At 44.6% G+C, this 14,470-nt stretch overlaps 1 protein-coding gene across 1 annotated transcript; it reads left to right on the top strand.

The window, feature by feature from the left end:
- Positions 1–2,929: 2,929 nt before the first annotated feature.
- PLET1 (placenta expressed transcript 1) lies at positions 2,930–13,732 on the top strand. Its single transcript, XM_036096120.2, has 4 exons — positions 2,930–3,158; positions 7,694–7,895; positions 10,329–10,390; positions 12,643–13,732. Exons 1-4 carry the CDS (start codon positions 2,978–2,980, stop codon positions 12,981–12,983), a joined length of 786 nt encoding a protein of 261 aa, XP_035952013.1. The 5' UTR covers positions 2,930–2,977; the 3' UTR covers positions 12,984–13,732.
- The last annotated feature ends 738 nt before the right edge of the window (positions 13,733–14,470 follow it).

Below are 14,470 nucleotides of genomic sequence, written 5' to 3' on the forward strand. Positions count from 1 at the left end.
CACTTGGGTTGTTTCCAACTTTTAGCTTTAGGAATAATGCTCCTATAAACATTCACGTACAAGTTTTTGTGTGGACAAATGTTTTCAATTTTCTTGAGTATATACCTAGGAATGGAGTGGCTGGGTCATATAATAGTAACTCTGTGTTTAATTTTTTGAAGAATTGTCAAACTGTTTTCCAAATTGATTACCTTTCCACTAGCAATACATGAGGGTTACAATTTTTCCATATCCTTGTCAACACTTGTTATCTGTCATTTAGCCATCCTACTGGCTGTGAAGTGGTATCTCTTTGTGGTTTTATTTGCATTTTCCTAATAACTAATAATGAACATCTTTTCATGTGCTCTTTGGCCTTTGTATATCTTCTTTGGAGAAAGCACTCGTTGCCCATTTTTAAATTAGGATACTTGTCTTTTTATTGTTGAGTTGTAAGTGTTCTTTATATATTCTGGGTACTAGGCCCTTATCAGATAGACAATTTGAAAATATTTTCTCCCACTATTTAGGTAGTCTTTTTACTTTCTTGATTTGAATGCACCCACCTTGAGTTAATTTTCTAGATGGTATGAGTTAGGGGTTCAATTTCATTCTTCTGCATGTGGATATACGGCATTCCAGCACCATTTGTTGAAAAACTATTCTTTCCCCCATCAAACTGTCTTGGCACCCCTGTCAAAAATCAGTTGATTATAAACGTATGGGTTTATTTCTGGACTCTCAACTCTATTCCATTGATCTATATATGTCTATCCTTATGCTAGTATGGCGCTATCTTGATTACTATAGCTTAGTAGTAAGTTCTGAAATTGTAGTCACCGTAAGTCTTCCAACTTTGTTGTTATTGTTGTTTCTTCAAGACCATTTTGGCTACTCTGGGTCCCGTTAGATATATAAGTCTTACATTTCTTTTGTTGAATTTATTTGATATTTTTATTGAATATCTTCAAGTTTACTGACACTTTCTCTTGCTAGTTAAAATCTGTTGTTAAGCCCTTCTACTGAAGTTTTCATTTCAGTCATCGTACTTTTCCACAGCAGAATTTCTATTTGTTTTTTTGATCATTTATATCTCCTTATTAATATTTTTTATTGAGTGAGACATTATTCTCACACTTCCCTTTCACTCTTTAGACATGGTTTCTTTTACTTCTTTAACTATATTTATAATACTTGAGATAACATCTCTGTCTGCTAAGTCTAATATCTAGGCCTCCTCAAGGACAGTTTCTGTTGCTTGGGAGGTGTTTTCCTGTGTACTGACCATACTTTCTTGTTCCTCTGCATTCTTGTAATTTTTTGTTGAAAACTGGACATTTAAAAAATATAATGTGGTCATTCTGGATATGCAATACCCCTCCCTCCCAGGGTTTGTTGTATTTTCCATTGGTTATTATTGTTTGTTGTTGCTGCTAATGTTGTCTGTTTAGTGACTTTTATAAATTAATTCTGTGAAGTCTGTTTTCTTTTTTTTTTTAAGACTTTATTTATTTATTTGAGAGAGAGAATGAGAAACAGCACGAGAGGGAAGAGGGTCAGAGGGAGAAGCAGACCCCCCGCTGAGCAGGGAGCCCGATGCGGGACTCGATCCAGGGACTCCAGGATCATGACCTGAGCCGAAGGCAGTCGCTTAACCAACTGAGCCACCCAGGCGCCCTGAAGTCTATTTTCTTTATCATGTGTGGCCACTGAAGTTTCTGCTCAGTTCACTTGGTGGTCAAGTAATAAAACCTAAGAATTCAGATTTATAGGCAATTTCCAGACAAGTCACATAGTGACAACTGTCTGAAATGAGGCTTTCTGGAGAGCTCCAAGCCCACTATGTCTCCGTCCATTGGCTATTTGTTTGCCGGTCTGCAGGGCTCCCATAGTGGCAAGTCTGTTGGTTTCTTTTTTTTTTTTTTTTTCAAAGTTTACTGAGTGATAGTAAAGTGATAGTACAAAGCTCCCGAAGAGGACCCGAGGGGGTTGCCCAAGGCTGTTGGTTTCTAAGGCTAGTACAGAGGTGTGGTGAGAGGGGTGTAAATAAGCCAAGTTAAAATGCCACAGTGCTCTTTGTGCTCAATGAGATCCAGCCATTTTTCTTAAACAAATGCTCCTCAGATTTTTGCAAGCCTTTGGTTAATTTCAAGAGTTCCGAAAAAGTTGATTTTGACAGTTTTTGCTAGTGTTCTCACTGCTTTTCTGGAGGAGATTTCTCAGAGGTCCTTGCTTTACCAGTCTGTGAGTACTTCTCTTGAAGAAACATTTATAAATATCACCTTGATTCGATTCTACTTTTTTTTTTTGGTTTCCTTTCTACTCACATAGTACTCCTTCGTAAGTAAATCATAAAAATCAGAGGAGAGATATAAGAAAACATATTTTCTGATTTTTTAGTAGTTTCCTTGTGCTATAGTGCTATGGAGGAATGTGTCAGGAGCAAGGTGGACCAAAGCTATTTCTTTCCAGAAAATAAATATAAATCCAAAAGCACAGTCTTCCTAGTTTTATGCTAGTCACAAAAGGAACTGGGATTGGAGACAAGTTCAATAAAGGAGAGCTAGAAAAGGATATGTAATATTCCAAGAAAAGAGAGCTTTTATGCCTGAAGAAGTGTGGAGCTTCTAAATGGGTCAGGTACGTGATGATTACTCAACTCTGAATTTTACTTTGCCAGCACTAACCCTTTTCTCAACAGCTTTCTTCAAATAGCAGATGCTGAGATGAATGAGACACAAAATAGAACCATGATCAATACCTTCCCCTCCTTGAGCAAAACTGGACTTGGTAAAGGGTCATGCTGATGAGTACTGGGTGAGTCACTCCTACTGATATCCTGGGCCGAATTCCAGACACCAGTTCATTTTAGGAAGGAGTGGGAAGGAGATTTGCATGTATGACCTCATGCAGAAGCTCCAGCCCTGGAGCATATAAACAGCTGAGTTGTAGGTATTACCCAGTACCGGGACTGGCAGTTTCCAAACAGGTCAAGACCATGGCAGTCCTCAGTTCCATGTTGCTGCCACTCAGGCTGTTTCTATGCTTCGGACTGCTGTGTTCTTCTGCCAGCTCTGCAGATGACATTGACAACTGCATGCTCTTCAATGAGGTCACCACCACTGGCCAAGGCATCATGGCCAATCCAGATGTCTATGAAAGCAACACAAACTACACAGGTGAGGAGAAGCCATTCTCTTTGTTGTCCTTTGTCTTCTGAGGGGAGTTAACCAGAATTTCAGAGCACACCCCTCCACTCCTGCTCTCAATCACACAAAACATGTGTTTTTGACCCAGATGGGAAGTGGGGGCAGAAACAGAAAGAGAACATGTGTGAGAGAGTCTGTTGTGTGGGACTGTTTCCTCCCTGCTCCCTGTGCAAACCTGAGCCAGGGGTCATTAAGTCCCGACACCCAGGTTAACTGAGCCCCGGCAAAAGCACACCTGCAGCAAGTTCTCAGACTTAAACAAAGTGGGCATTTTTATTGTTTTCAGGAATAACAAGTGCGTCACAGTGTGTGGTCTGTTCACATCCATTTGATAAAACAATGTCACCATGGATGACACCGGTATATTGCACAACACCGGGAGGCACTGTTTGCCTCTAGGGTGTGGGGGGAAACTCTAGTGAGCTAGGCAGGGAAAGTGTTACTCTCCCACCTTGTTTATGAGCAGCCTGCAGCTGAGAGAAGTTAGGTGACAGGTCAGGGCTCCCCTGCTAGTAAGGGGCAGAACCGGCTCCTGAATCTTGGTCTTTCCTTCCCAATGCAATGCTTTTCTTCGAGGTACCTAGGAACATTTTATAAATATCCCATTTTGGGTCAGCCAAACCTATAAGTCAAGACAGGTGCTTTCTGATTACTTTCGTAACAACAACATTTAATATGGTGGTTTACGTGTATTCATGCATTTAGATCGCACAACAACGTGTTAGGCAGATAACATACCATGATCATTCCCGTTTCACAGATGAGGAAACAGAGGTAGAGTGCTAGTCACTTGCTCAGGTCACACAGCTACTTACAGGATGGAGCTGGGATATGAACCCGAGCAGTCTAGCTTCAGACACCCAGTCCTTAACCACTGCACTCTACACCCCTCACTTACGGTAATGAGAGCTGAGACTTCTTACTACGTGTTGGGTGCTATTCTAAGGGTAAATGCTATTATCTTCCCAGATGAGAACTGCGGCATAGGGGAGTTAAAATTTTACCCAAGGCCATAGTGGGTAGCATTGTTAATATTTGAACCTAAGTAACAGCCAAGATTTGTACAGCTCTGTTCAGCCAGGATGTCCAGCTTCAGAGCCTGCTGTCTCATTACTATGTCATTCTGCTCTCCTAGAACTCTAACCAATTCTGCAGAGAGCACCAGGGTGATATCCACACCCATGAACCACAGATTCCAGACTTTGGCAGGAGAACGATGATGGTCTGCCTTCACACACTTGTCCCAGCTTGTCCTTTTCTCTTTTTTTCATGGGGACTGTCACTAAGGGCCTCAGCTGTGATTCAGATCACTGTATCCCACTCCCTCAGGCAGTGGATCTTGTCCGCCCAAGCCAGGGAGGATAATCTTATAATTCGAGATGAGGACAGGAAGGCATATGTGTGACCTTGCACACGGGGAAGGACCTGGGGGGTCAGAGGGACTGCTACACAAAAGATCACAGACCTCGGACTTAAGATAACATATCACAAGGTAAGGGATTTTGCTGTTGAAATGGAAGAAAAAGAAACCTATCTCGTGAAAATGCTGGGTGGAGATATGTAGACTGGGGTTCTTCTGAAAGTAGCAAGACAGGAGAACGAACAGTCAAGAGAGGATCCATAAGACCCCTTGAAAGGGAATATGCTGGGTGAGGGGGAAATCAAACATTTGCAGAGGTGCTGGGTAGAGCAGAGAGAAAGGGGAAGGAGGAGACAAACTCCGGTTCACTGAATGCCTACTTCGTGCCGGCACTTCAAACTTCACCTGACTTCATCTCAGAGCAGAAATGTGCTAAAGCTCCATGATGAACCGAATGACTAAGCGAATGATTTAAGTTGAGAGTCAAAATCCTATGCTCACGGAAATGTGAAGTGCCAGACTCCACACCCAGCATTGCACAACAGGCTCCGTGATTTCCTCGTGAGAGCGTCATTGCAGGACTGCACTGGGTCTTTTGGGGAGACTGGGTAAAGACCCACAAAGGCCAACCACTTCTCCTTATTTTGATTTTGAAATTTTTTAAATTTCAGGGTTTGTGTCAACATTGGTAAGTCATATATAAATGGCTTGGCATGTCCCATGGCACACGCACAGCTCAGGCAGGCTCTTAGAAGAGGTTCTCTGGGTCTGTCTTGGTATCAGTGAAAGAAACCCATGATGCAGTGACATTTATATTAAGATTGTGCTGGGTACGATCTGCCTCCGTGGGCGAGAGGGATAAAAGGTGCTTGCCTTTTTTCCTGAACCTTCATCTTTTTTTTTTTTTTTTAAGATTTTATTTATTCATTTGAGACACAGAGATACAGAGAAAGAGAGAGAGAAAGCATGAGCAGGGAGAGAGGCAGAGGGAGAGGGAGAAGCAGGCTCCTCGCTGAACCAGGAGCCCGATGTGGGGCTCGATCCCAGGACCCTGGGATCATGACCTGAGCCGAAGGCAGACACTTAACCATCTGAGCCACCCAGGCTCCCCTGAACCTTCATCTTTAAGGGCGTGGTCCAGCACTGGATGCACTTTTTAAAATCAATCAATGAGTAGTTAGTGCCGGCCAGGTCCCCAGCATTGGGCTGGCCAGATACTGACATGGATGAAACCACAGTATAGAGAACAAGCCAGAATGTAATTAAGTACTCAACTCTGCAGGAACAAATGTAAATGTTTCAAGAGTGAGAGGAAGAGAGGGCTGAACTGGCCCAGAGGTGGAACACAGGCAGGATCCTGGAGAGTAAGCAGGGATGGAATGTGTGATGAGAAGGCAGGGTTCCAGACATGAACAAAGGCCAGGGGCAGGTGTGGGCCAGATGCATCTGCAGAACCGGAGGAGGGCTGGCTGCCCCTAGAGCAGGAGTGCAAAAAGCTCAGTGAGCCAGGTTAGGAGGGTCAAAAAAGCCATGTGTTGGGTACTGTAATCAATAGAAGTGAAAATGTAAAAGCAGAAATGTTTAGATCCTCTAGAAAGATGGGCACTTGGAAGGTTTTGGAGAGTACTTTGTCCTTATGGAAGAGTTGTATGTGGAATCTGATCTGGCTGCAGCCTGAAGAGAGAAGGTGGAGACCAGAAATCCAGGTGACAGATGCTAGGAGGGAAGGAAGGAGGAAGCCAGTGTGAGAGAGGGAGAGCAGAAGAAATGGCAGAGACAAGAGCATGCCCATAGGAGAACTGACAGACTTGGACACCAGGACACCACCACTGAGCACCATCCACCTCACCATCGTGCACACATCTACAGTTGTCAGGTTCTCAGTGGGCAAGTCAGGCCAGTGGGGTTTGGCTCAGCCCACCTGATTGGCAAAAACAAACAGAACAGAAATGTTTTGTGCTAAAAAATATAAACAATCACAATTTATCCAACACCCATCATGTGTTAAAAGTCTTACACTCTTCTCTGTGCTTTTCCCAGGAACCTTGTAGATAAGGTATCATGATCTCCATATCATGAGGGATAAAGTCATCATCCGCAGACCTAGGACCAGACCTGGTGTAGAGTGGGCATTGAATAAATATTTGTGGAGTGAGTGATGGACAATAAGGAAACCAAGGATGAGAGACGAAATGACTTGCTCCTAAATGTGAGAGCTAGAATTCCTTTCTAGGACTGTCTGATCCTATTGTGCTACATGCTTGATTTTCTTTGCTTTGTACAGAGAAGTCTTTGAAAGGATTTGGAGTGGCTGACAGGGCCCTGGAGAATAAACCTTTAGCATTTAGAAATTCTTCCAGAAGGGATCTTCTAAGGAAGGAAATGGACAGGCTGAAATGTTCTCTTGAAGTTCACTCCCTGTTACACATCAGAATGCTAGAATCAGCAAGTGTCAGTGGGGTCCCTGTGAGCATACCCTAGGCTACATCAGCAGGGAAGACTCACCTGACTGGGGAAGGCCAAGAAGCCCTAGGGTTATTGGACAGGTACTGGGGCTCAGAGACCCCACCCCCTTCTCTCACGCTCAACAACAGAGACTGAAAGCGTCAGTGATTCTGGGACCAAGAAATGGGCTCTGCTTTGACTTGGCACTAAGGATCCCTGATGTCATGACACACTGCCCAGGGGGCCCACTTGACCCTTTTCCAGGCATCAACCCCGCCTCTCCCCACCCTGCCTTCCCCTGAGAGAAGGGCAGAACAGGCTATCCCCTTCGTCTGGCGGACAGGAACCTGGCTCCAGAGGTTAAGAGCCAGCCAGGATCTCACCTCTGTTCTACAGCGAAAACCAGGGCCAGAGCACAGGTCTTCTTTTGTTTACCTTTTACTGGAGAAAATTTGGAAAACATAAAAACGCACGAGGAAGAAAATAAAAATAATAAGATAATCCCACTACCAAGAAATCACCATAGTTAATATCTTGTATTTCCTTCCAGACTTTTGTCTGCAACTTCATTTAAAATGGGATCATACTATATGTACATTATTTGTAACTTCCTTTCTTCCTGCTAAAGGTTGATTTCATGATCCCCACCCGCTGTCTGACGGCACCAATGGCTGATTGGTTCCTTACCCTTTCCTCCTAGTATGGGTTCCCGTGAATGCCAGTATCAGCTCTGTGGTCCTGCGAGCAGTGGACGCGAACAACAACTCACTAGGCCTCTGGGAGAAAGTAGACCAGCTTTGCAACAACAGCGCCCTATATCACCTGAGTAACCTGAGTGACCAGCTCTTCATAGCAAACTGGGTATCTCCTCACTCAACAAACATAACTACAATCGTGTTACAGTAAGAATCTATCTCTGCATGATTTGCTTTGGGCTTTTACAATTGTAGACGGGGTTTACGCAGTTTCACGCTGACCTTGGACGACTCAAAATGCACCCCAGACATGATGTGGAGAATTTAGTAGCTGCACTCCCTTCTGCCTCACTACTCTCTGTCCTTTTACCTACAGGAGTTCCCACGCATGCGCACACACTCCCCACCCCCACACCCCAGGCAGGCTCAACAGAGACAGAAAGCTCTAGTGTTATGAAAACTACAGCTGGACAGTGGCTAAAGCCAAACAAGCAAACAAACAAATGAAAAGAATTTATTCGGGACTGTTGCAACAGGAGAAAAGAGACCTCAGGATAGAACCGGGCTCAATTCTGAATACATTGTGGGCAAGTGGGAATTTATAGCCAAGAAGGAGGGTGGGGGTCACTCACAGGAAACAATAAGGCCTGTGAGGGGCATTCTGGCTAAACTGACCTAACAGGATTCTTGCAGAAGGCAGGCCAAGACCATCAGATATTCCCCGGGGGTGGTAGAGGAGGGAGAACTAGGTATTAGGAGTAAAGGGTGGGAGGTACTTGCTCAACTTACTTAGCAGGGTTCTTGCTAAAACCGGATTTTACTTTTTTTTTATTTTATTTTATCATGTTATGTTAGTCACCATACAATACATCATTAGTAAAACCGGATTTTACAAGGAAGTGCACAGACAGGCCTAGGAGAAGATTCTGGAGCCTTTGTCACTGAGCATGCTGTTTGCTTCAAATTCCAGAGAATCATTTTTCAAAACACACATTCATTTTGGAAATGCCAAGTGTGATGATTGTGTCATAAAACTGGCTTCCTAATGTCACACAAAATGGACACACTCAGATTGTGAGGTGAGGCCACCTGGGGGCTTGCATTACACTGTAACGAGAAGACCTTCCTCTCAGCTAGCGATGTTATCCAGGTTATTTTGGGAGCCCCTGTTGAGAGGCCCTCACACTTTCAGACTGCCACTTTGTACTGAAAGGGCAGGTCTGACCATCAGACCATGGCCCCTGGTGGTGTCCCCTTGGTGGTGAACAGCCACCAAGTCTCTGTGGACACTGGTGGTGATGATGCTATCAAGCCATCCTGCCTTCTCCTGTCACACCTGGTTGGACAAGGCTGGCTCTGGAGAGGGGGTTTTGCCCACAGTGATTTCCGAGAGTGAAAATCCAAGGGAGCTGCTGCATTCCAGCCTCCCGATGATAGCAGTCTCTTAGAAGCCAGCCAAAGCTAATCAGGGCAAAGACTTTGCTTTCACCTTACCTCGTAAAGCCTCCACACCCCATGCAACAACAGATAAAAGGCCCAACAGTAACAACCTGCCACACAAACAGTGCATTCCCACTGACAGTGTGGTCTCCAGACCCCTCCTAACCTGCCCTGGCCTCTCTGCTTGTTTGGTCTTGGTCCCCATGCCTGAGAAGGGGAGGGGAGCAGCACATATGATGGGGGTACGGAGAGCAGCTGGGTGGGACACAATGGGATGTGAAGAGGCCCCTGCCCACGGGGCTCCACAATGAGTTTTGGGGAGGCAAGGCCTCTACAGAAATAATGGTGGAGCTTGAATACCAATTCCTCAAGAAAGCATTCCCTAAACCCCTAGGTCAAGTTCCAGCTCCCTGTTTTCACTCTCATAACTTCCACTGCTTTTTCACAACCTATGTCACAACTGCAATCAATTATTTAACTTGTTTACTGATTGCTTTGTTTCAAGTCTGTCTCTCTGAAGAGACTGTGAAGTGCCACAAAGGTAAGAACCATGCCTGTCTTGTTCACCACTGTCCCCTAAGCACCAAGCACAGAGACTGGCATGTAGCGCGCGCTCATTAGTTAACTGTTGAACGTATGAACGAGAGACTGAATAACGGGACCACCGATAGAACAACACACCAAGCTGTACAGATGATTTAACAAACATGAAGCACCTACTACGTGTCAGGCATTGCTGACAAGAGAACCTGCCCTCAACGAGCTGGCCCTCCCGTGGAGGGACTGGCTCACAGCAAGGCCATGCGGTTGAGGGCCATGTCTCTCTAATGGAGCTCTGTCTGGGAATGACAACAGGGAGAAATGACTTCACAGAGGTTACTGTTGAGTATCTGGGCAAATGGGACCAGGACGGAGATCCCAGACAGGACTGGCTTGAACAATGACCAGAGGTGCGGTCCAGCCTTGTGGGGAGTTCAGGGTGCTGAAGTTGGGGTGTGGGGGATGGACAAGAGCTTGACTGGAGCAAGACCATGGAGGATCTTAGTCAAGACAACATGCACCCGATCAGTGATGCTCTGTGATCGTGCTGGAGAGAACACCAAGGTCAGGATCCTCTGGGAGGGCAGAGAAGGGAGCTAGACTTGTGAGTTCCACAGCTGAGCGCCTCACCGTTCTCTCTCATTGATTTGCCCTCCACAGAGCCTTCACTATTAATTTCTACAATGTGGCTGCATTTTCTTCTCTGCAACTAGAAAGAAAAGGTAAGTTTCTCTGTGGCCTATTTACACATCTGGCCGTGACTCGGTCAGCCTGGAAAATTACTTGGTTGGTGCCCTAGAAGGGTCTTCTAATCATGTGTTATCCAGATGTCAGTTGAGTTCCCCAACACCCGAGACCTACAGAAGACAGTTTGACCCCTTATCCTACACCCTGTGGGAAACAAAAGCCATTCCCAAGATTTTTGCCAACTCCCAGGGGCCTTTAATTCTCACAGCCACCTTTGGCTCCAGACTCCTGCTTCCTTGGGAGCCATTATGTCCAATGCCACATAGATGGATAGGAAAATCAGCTCTTTGTTTGATTTCCACAAAGAATTCCCATACACACAAAGCCTTCCTAGGTATAGCACACTCTAACCAAGGGGCTCAAGGAAAGAGGGGGAGATTTTCACAAAGAAGGCTTGAGAGTATAGAAATGCTCATACTTTCCTTAGTTCTTAGAGTGGCCTCTGGCCACCACCACTACCACCAAGGATTTCCACTGACCTTTCATAGGCTGTTGTCCCCAACTTCCAACCATCCTGAAACTCCTCATCCTTTTCCTGCCTTCTCCGTCCTCTTTCTTCTCTCTTACCTCCTTCTAGGGAGCTAAAACAAATTCAAGAAACTGAGGTGCAGGAAAGATAGGTAACTTGCCAGAAGCCACATAGAAAGTAAATGGAGAAATTGGCTCATGGTCCACATATTATGCTTTTTTCCACTTTTCTTAGACTTACATCAAAACTATACAGTCTTTTATTCTTAATGAAGTTTTTAAATACAAAGTTCAACCAAGAATAAGAAACATTAGTCCTTCTCAATGTCCAGATAACAGGTCTTCCTTGGGAGCCCTCCAACACTGAAATACATGCAGTATGCTGTCCATCTTCCTGCTGGCCATACATTGCAAATGTGGGCACATGGGTATCTATTTTCAACAACAAATTTTAAAGTGATTGTGCCTGAGGAAACTATTACATAAATGCCTTCATGGCTTCCTTGGTGGTTTCCCTCTGTGAAAAGACTTGGGTGTTATTTTTCCTCCTTAAGGACATTATCAAGATGAACACTCACGTAAATGCTAAGAAAGAAAGAAAAAAATGTTTGTTTCTAATCAGGATTCTTTAGCTCCACACTAATAAAATCCAGCTGGAAGGAAGGAAGGAAGGAAGGAAGGAAGGAAGGAAGGAAAGGAGAGAGAGAAAAGAAAAGAAAAAAGGTTGTGTTCAAACCTTGTGGCTCAGTGGGATACTAGAGAAACATCTGCCCTGGGGAAACACTAAATGAGATAAAACAGTGCCTCGTAACTGGAAGGCACCCTCCCACCAGTGGAGAGTGCCTGAGCCTGAGCAAATCACAAGACTTCTCCCTTCTTCTTCTTCCATATAGTCCTCTTTGATCCACAGACCCTTGGAGGCATCATTACAAGGCTCCAGTTTTTCCAGAATCAAACTAACCACAGGGCCTGGTTCTCACTGCTTCTCCACAAGGCAACCTCAGAGAACCAAAGGGTGGTCAGATCCCTGCACAGGAGAACGAGCAGTGCCTCTGAAACCACAGAAAGAGATATGAGGGTTTGAACAGGGCCTCTGTGCCCTTGCTTTAGAGCAGGGGTAGCCGTCCTCAGGTCTGGAATGATACTAGTGGTTTTTTTTTTAAGATTTTATTTATTCATTTGACAGAGAGAGAGAGCACAAGCAGGGGGAATGGCAGGCAGAGGGAGAGGGAGAAGCAGGCTCCCCGCTGAGCAGGGAGCCCAACACAGGGTTTGATCCCAGGACCCTGGGACCATGACCTGAGTCAAAGGCAGACGCTTAACTAACTAAGCCACCCAGGTGCCCCTGATATCTAGTTCTTATAAGCTTTACATGCAACCTTTGAAATTAGCAAGAAAAAAATATAACTGTGCCATTCTGGATCATATTTGCACTGATTGATCTAATATAACATTAAGGACATGAAGACATTTGAGGACAGAGTACCACCCAACAACAAATTCAGTAGTTGTATAAACTCCTTCCCCCATAGGATTGTATAGAGCTTAAGGGTAGAGAATATTTCTTACTTATTTTTTCTTCCTTGACATTCTGTACTCCCTAGTTTTCCTCCTCCTCTACATATATGCTTGGCCGCTGAGAATTGTTGACTGAAGTTTGCTCATGAACTCTGGCTCTAGTGTTCCATCAGACTGGCCTCCTTTCTCCAGTGCCCCCCCTAAAACAGGTTCTGATGCCATTGTTTTTTGTTTTTTCCAGACACAACCACTTCCCAGAGCTCTACAATCAGGACAAACCCACACCCAACCTCAACAAAAGGACACATCTCCACAACAAGAACAACTCCACACCCAACTGCAACAAGAGAACACATCTCCACAACCACAACAACCCCACACCCAACCCCAATAACAGAACACATCTCCACAACCACAACAACCCCACATCCAACCCCAATGACAGGACACTTCTCCACAGCCAGGACAACCCTACACCCGATCCCAAGGACAACCAGCTTGGCCAACAGAACCTTCCTCTGCCCCATCACAAGTACCATTCAGATCCTGCTAGTCTTTCTCACCAGCAAACTCCTCTCCTAGAAGGAAGCTAAGAAAACAATTGCTCCTGCTTCCACTGCATCCTCCTACGTTCCGTTCAAAGCCAGTGCTCTGACAGACATATGAATGAAGACTTTACATTCTCAAATGTGCAACTCTACTACCACTGCTTTGGACCAAAACAGAGACCTGGGGGTCACTTGGTGGAGGGCAGCTAGTCCACTCACTGGTGGACTTGAGGCACACAGATGTTCAACTGGATCTCTCAGGACACAAATTAGGCTTTTTGTTAGCTGCTTAGACCTAGTCTGGGTGTAACCCGGAATTCTGGCTCTCGGTTTCACATGCTGACAGCCAATTCCACAGCCAATGTAAACTTTTGTTCACTGCCAAATGATTCCTCCACACCTGAGTCTCTGTGGGAAAAACCTTTCTTCACTTTCAAGATGACCTCAGATTTCTGACCAAACTCATTCAGGTTACACAGAGCTTCTGTGTCTCATGTCACCCAACAAGGAAAAGAAAAAGGAATAGCCCTGATGTTATTGGCCACACCAGTAGTATGTGAAGGGCTAGAAAACAGGAACATATCACGTCTGAGCAAACAACCACAGGGAAATATTATGGTATAAAGACATTATTTCCTATGTTGTACCAAATAAGCTACACTTCAAACAAGAATAATGAATGTGTTAAATTCAAATATAAGTCTTTAATGAGTGATTACTCTAACTTAAAGTATAACATGCTAATTTTATTTGTGTATATGAACATTAAAAAAATTAATAGAATGGTGGGATTCTACTTCTCCTCAAGTACAAACTGGTCATTTTTCCCCTAATGGTAATTTCCATTAAGAAATGGGCAAAATATTTATAGTATTCATAATACAATGTAAAACCAACAGAAAGCATGGGATTTCCAGTAATACCCTGGTAATAAGCAACAAAGTTTTCTTTTAATAATTACGATAAATTCCAGGATGCCAATATCCAGTAACCAGCCTTCCTCTAGGACAGTTTCTGTCAATTTCTTCTTCTTCCCTATGAATAGGCCACACTTCCCTTACTTACTTGTAGGTCTTTAATTTTTGTTGAACTGTGGACATGTTGAAGGTTATAACGTGGCGGCTCTGGAAATCCAGGGCAGCCTGCTGCTTGTTGAGGGCTGCCGTCCATTTGTTTAGGGACTTTTCCCAACTGTTCTGTGCAGACTGCATTCCTTGTTGAGTGTGGGTCACTGACAGCCCTTTCCTGTTATCTCAGCAGTCAGTCAGCGACCCGATAGATTTTCTTAAATGTCAAAATTTAGAGGCCTCTTTCCTCATTAAGCATTCCTCTAATAGCTGGAAGTTTTTTATTAGATCCTGGAGTGCTGAGAAAGTTCACTCTGACAGTCTGTGCCAGCTTAATGGTTGCTGCGGTGGAGGGACCGATTCCTGGAGCTCCTCATCCTGCCATTTTCTGTGACATGGCTCGGTAGCCACTATTACTACCTGCCAGGTGCTTTAAGTGCATCATCCCATTTAA

The sequence above is a fragment of the Halichoerus grypus genome, chromosome 11, assembly GCF_964656455.1.
Source record: "Halichoerus grypus chromosome 11, mHalGry1.hap1.1, whole genome shotgun sequence".
Classification (NCBI taxonomy): Eukaryota; Metazoa; Chordata; class Mammalia; order Carnivora; family Phocidae; genus Halichoerus; species Halichoerus grypus.

Excerpts from the sequence above, each read along its gene's own strand:
- PLET1 (XM_036096120.2), top strand. The coding sequence starts at position 2,978 with ATGGCAGTCCTCAGTTCCATGTTGCTGCCACTCAGGCTGTTTCTATGC. Across the intron at positions 7,896-10,328 it reads ATAACTACAATCGTGTTACA|AGCCTTCACTATTAATTTCT; the intron begins GTAAGAATCTAT and ends TGCCCTCCACAG. Across the intron at positions 10,391-12,642 it reads TCTGCAACTAGAAAGAAAAG|ACACAACCACTTCCCAGAGC; the intron begins GTAAGTTTCTCT and ends TGTTTTTTCCAG.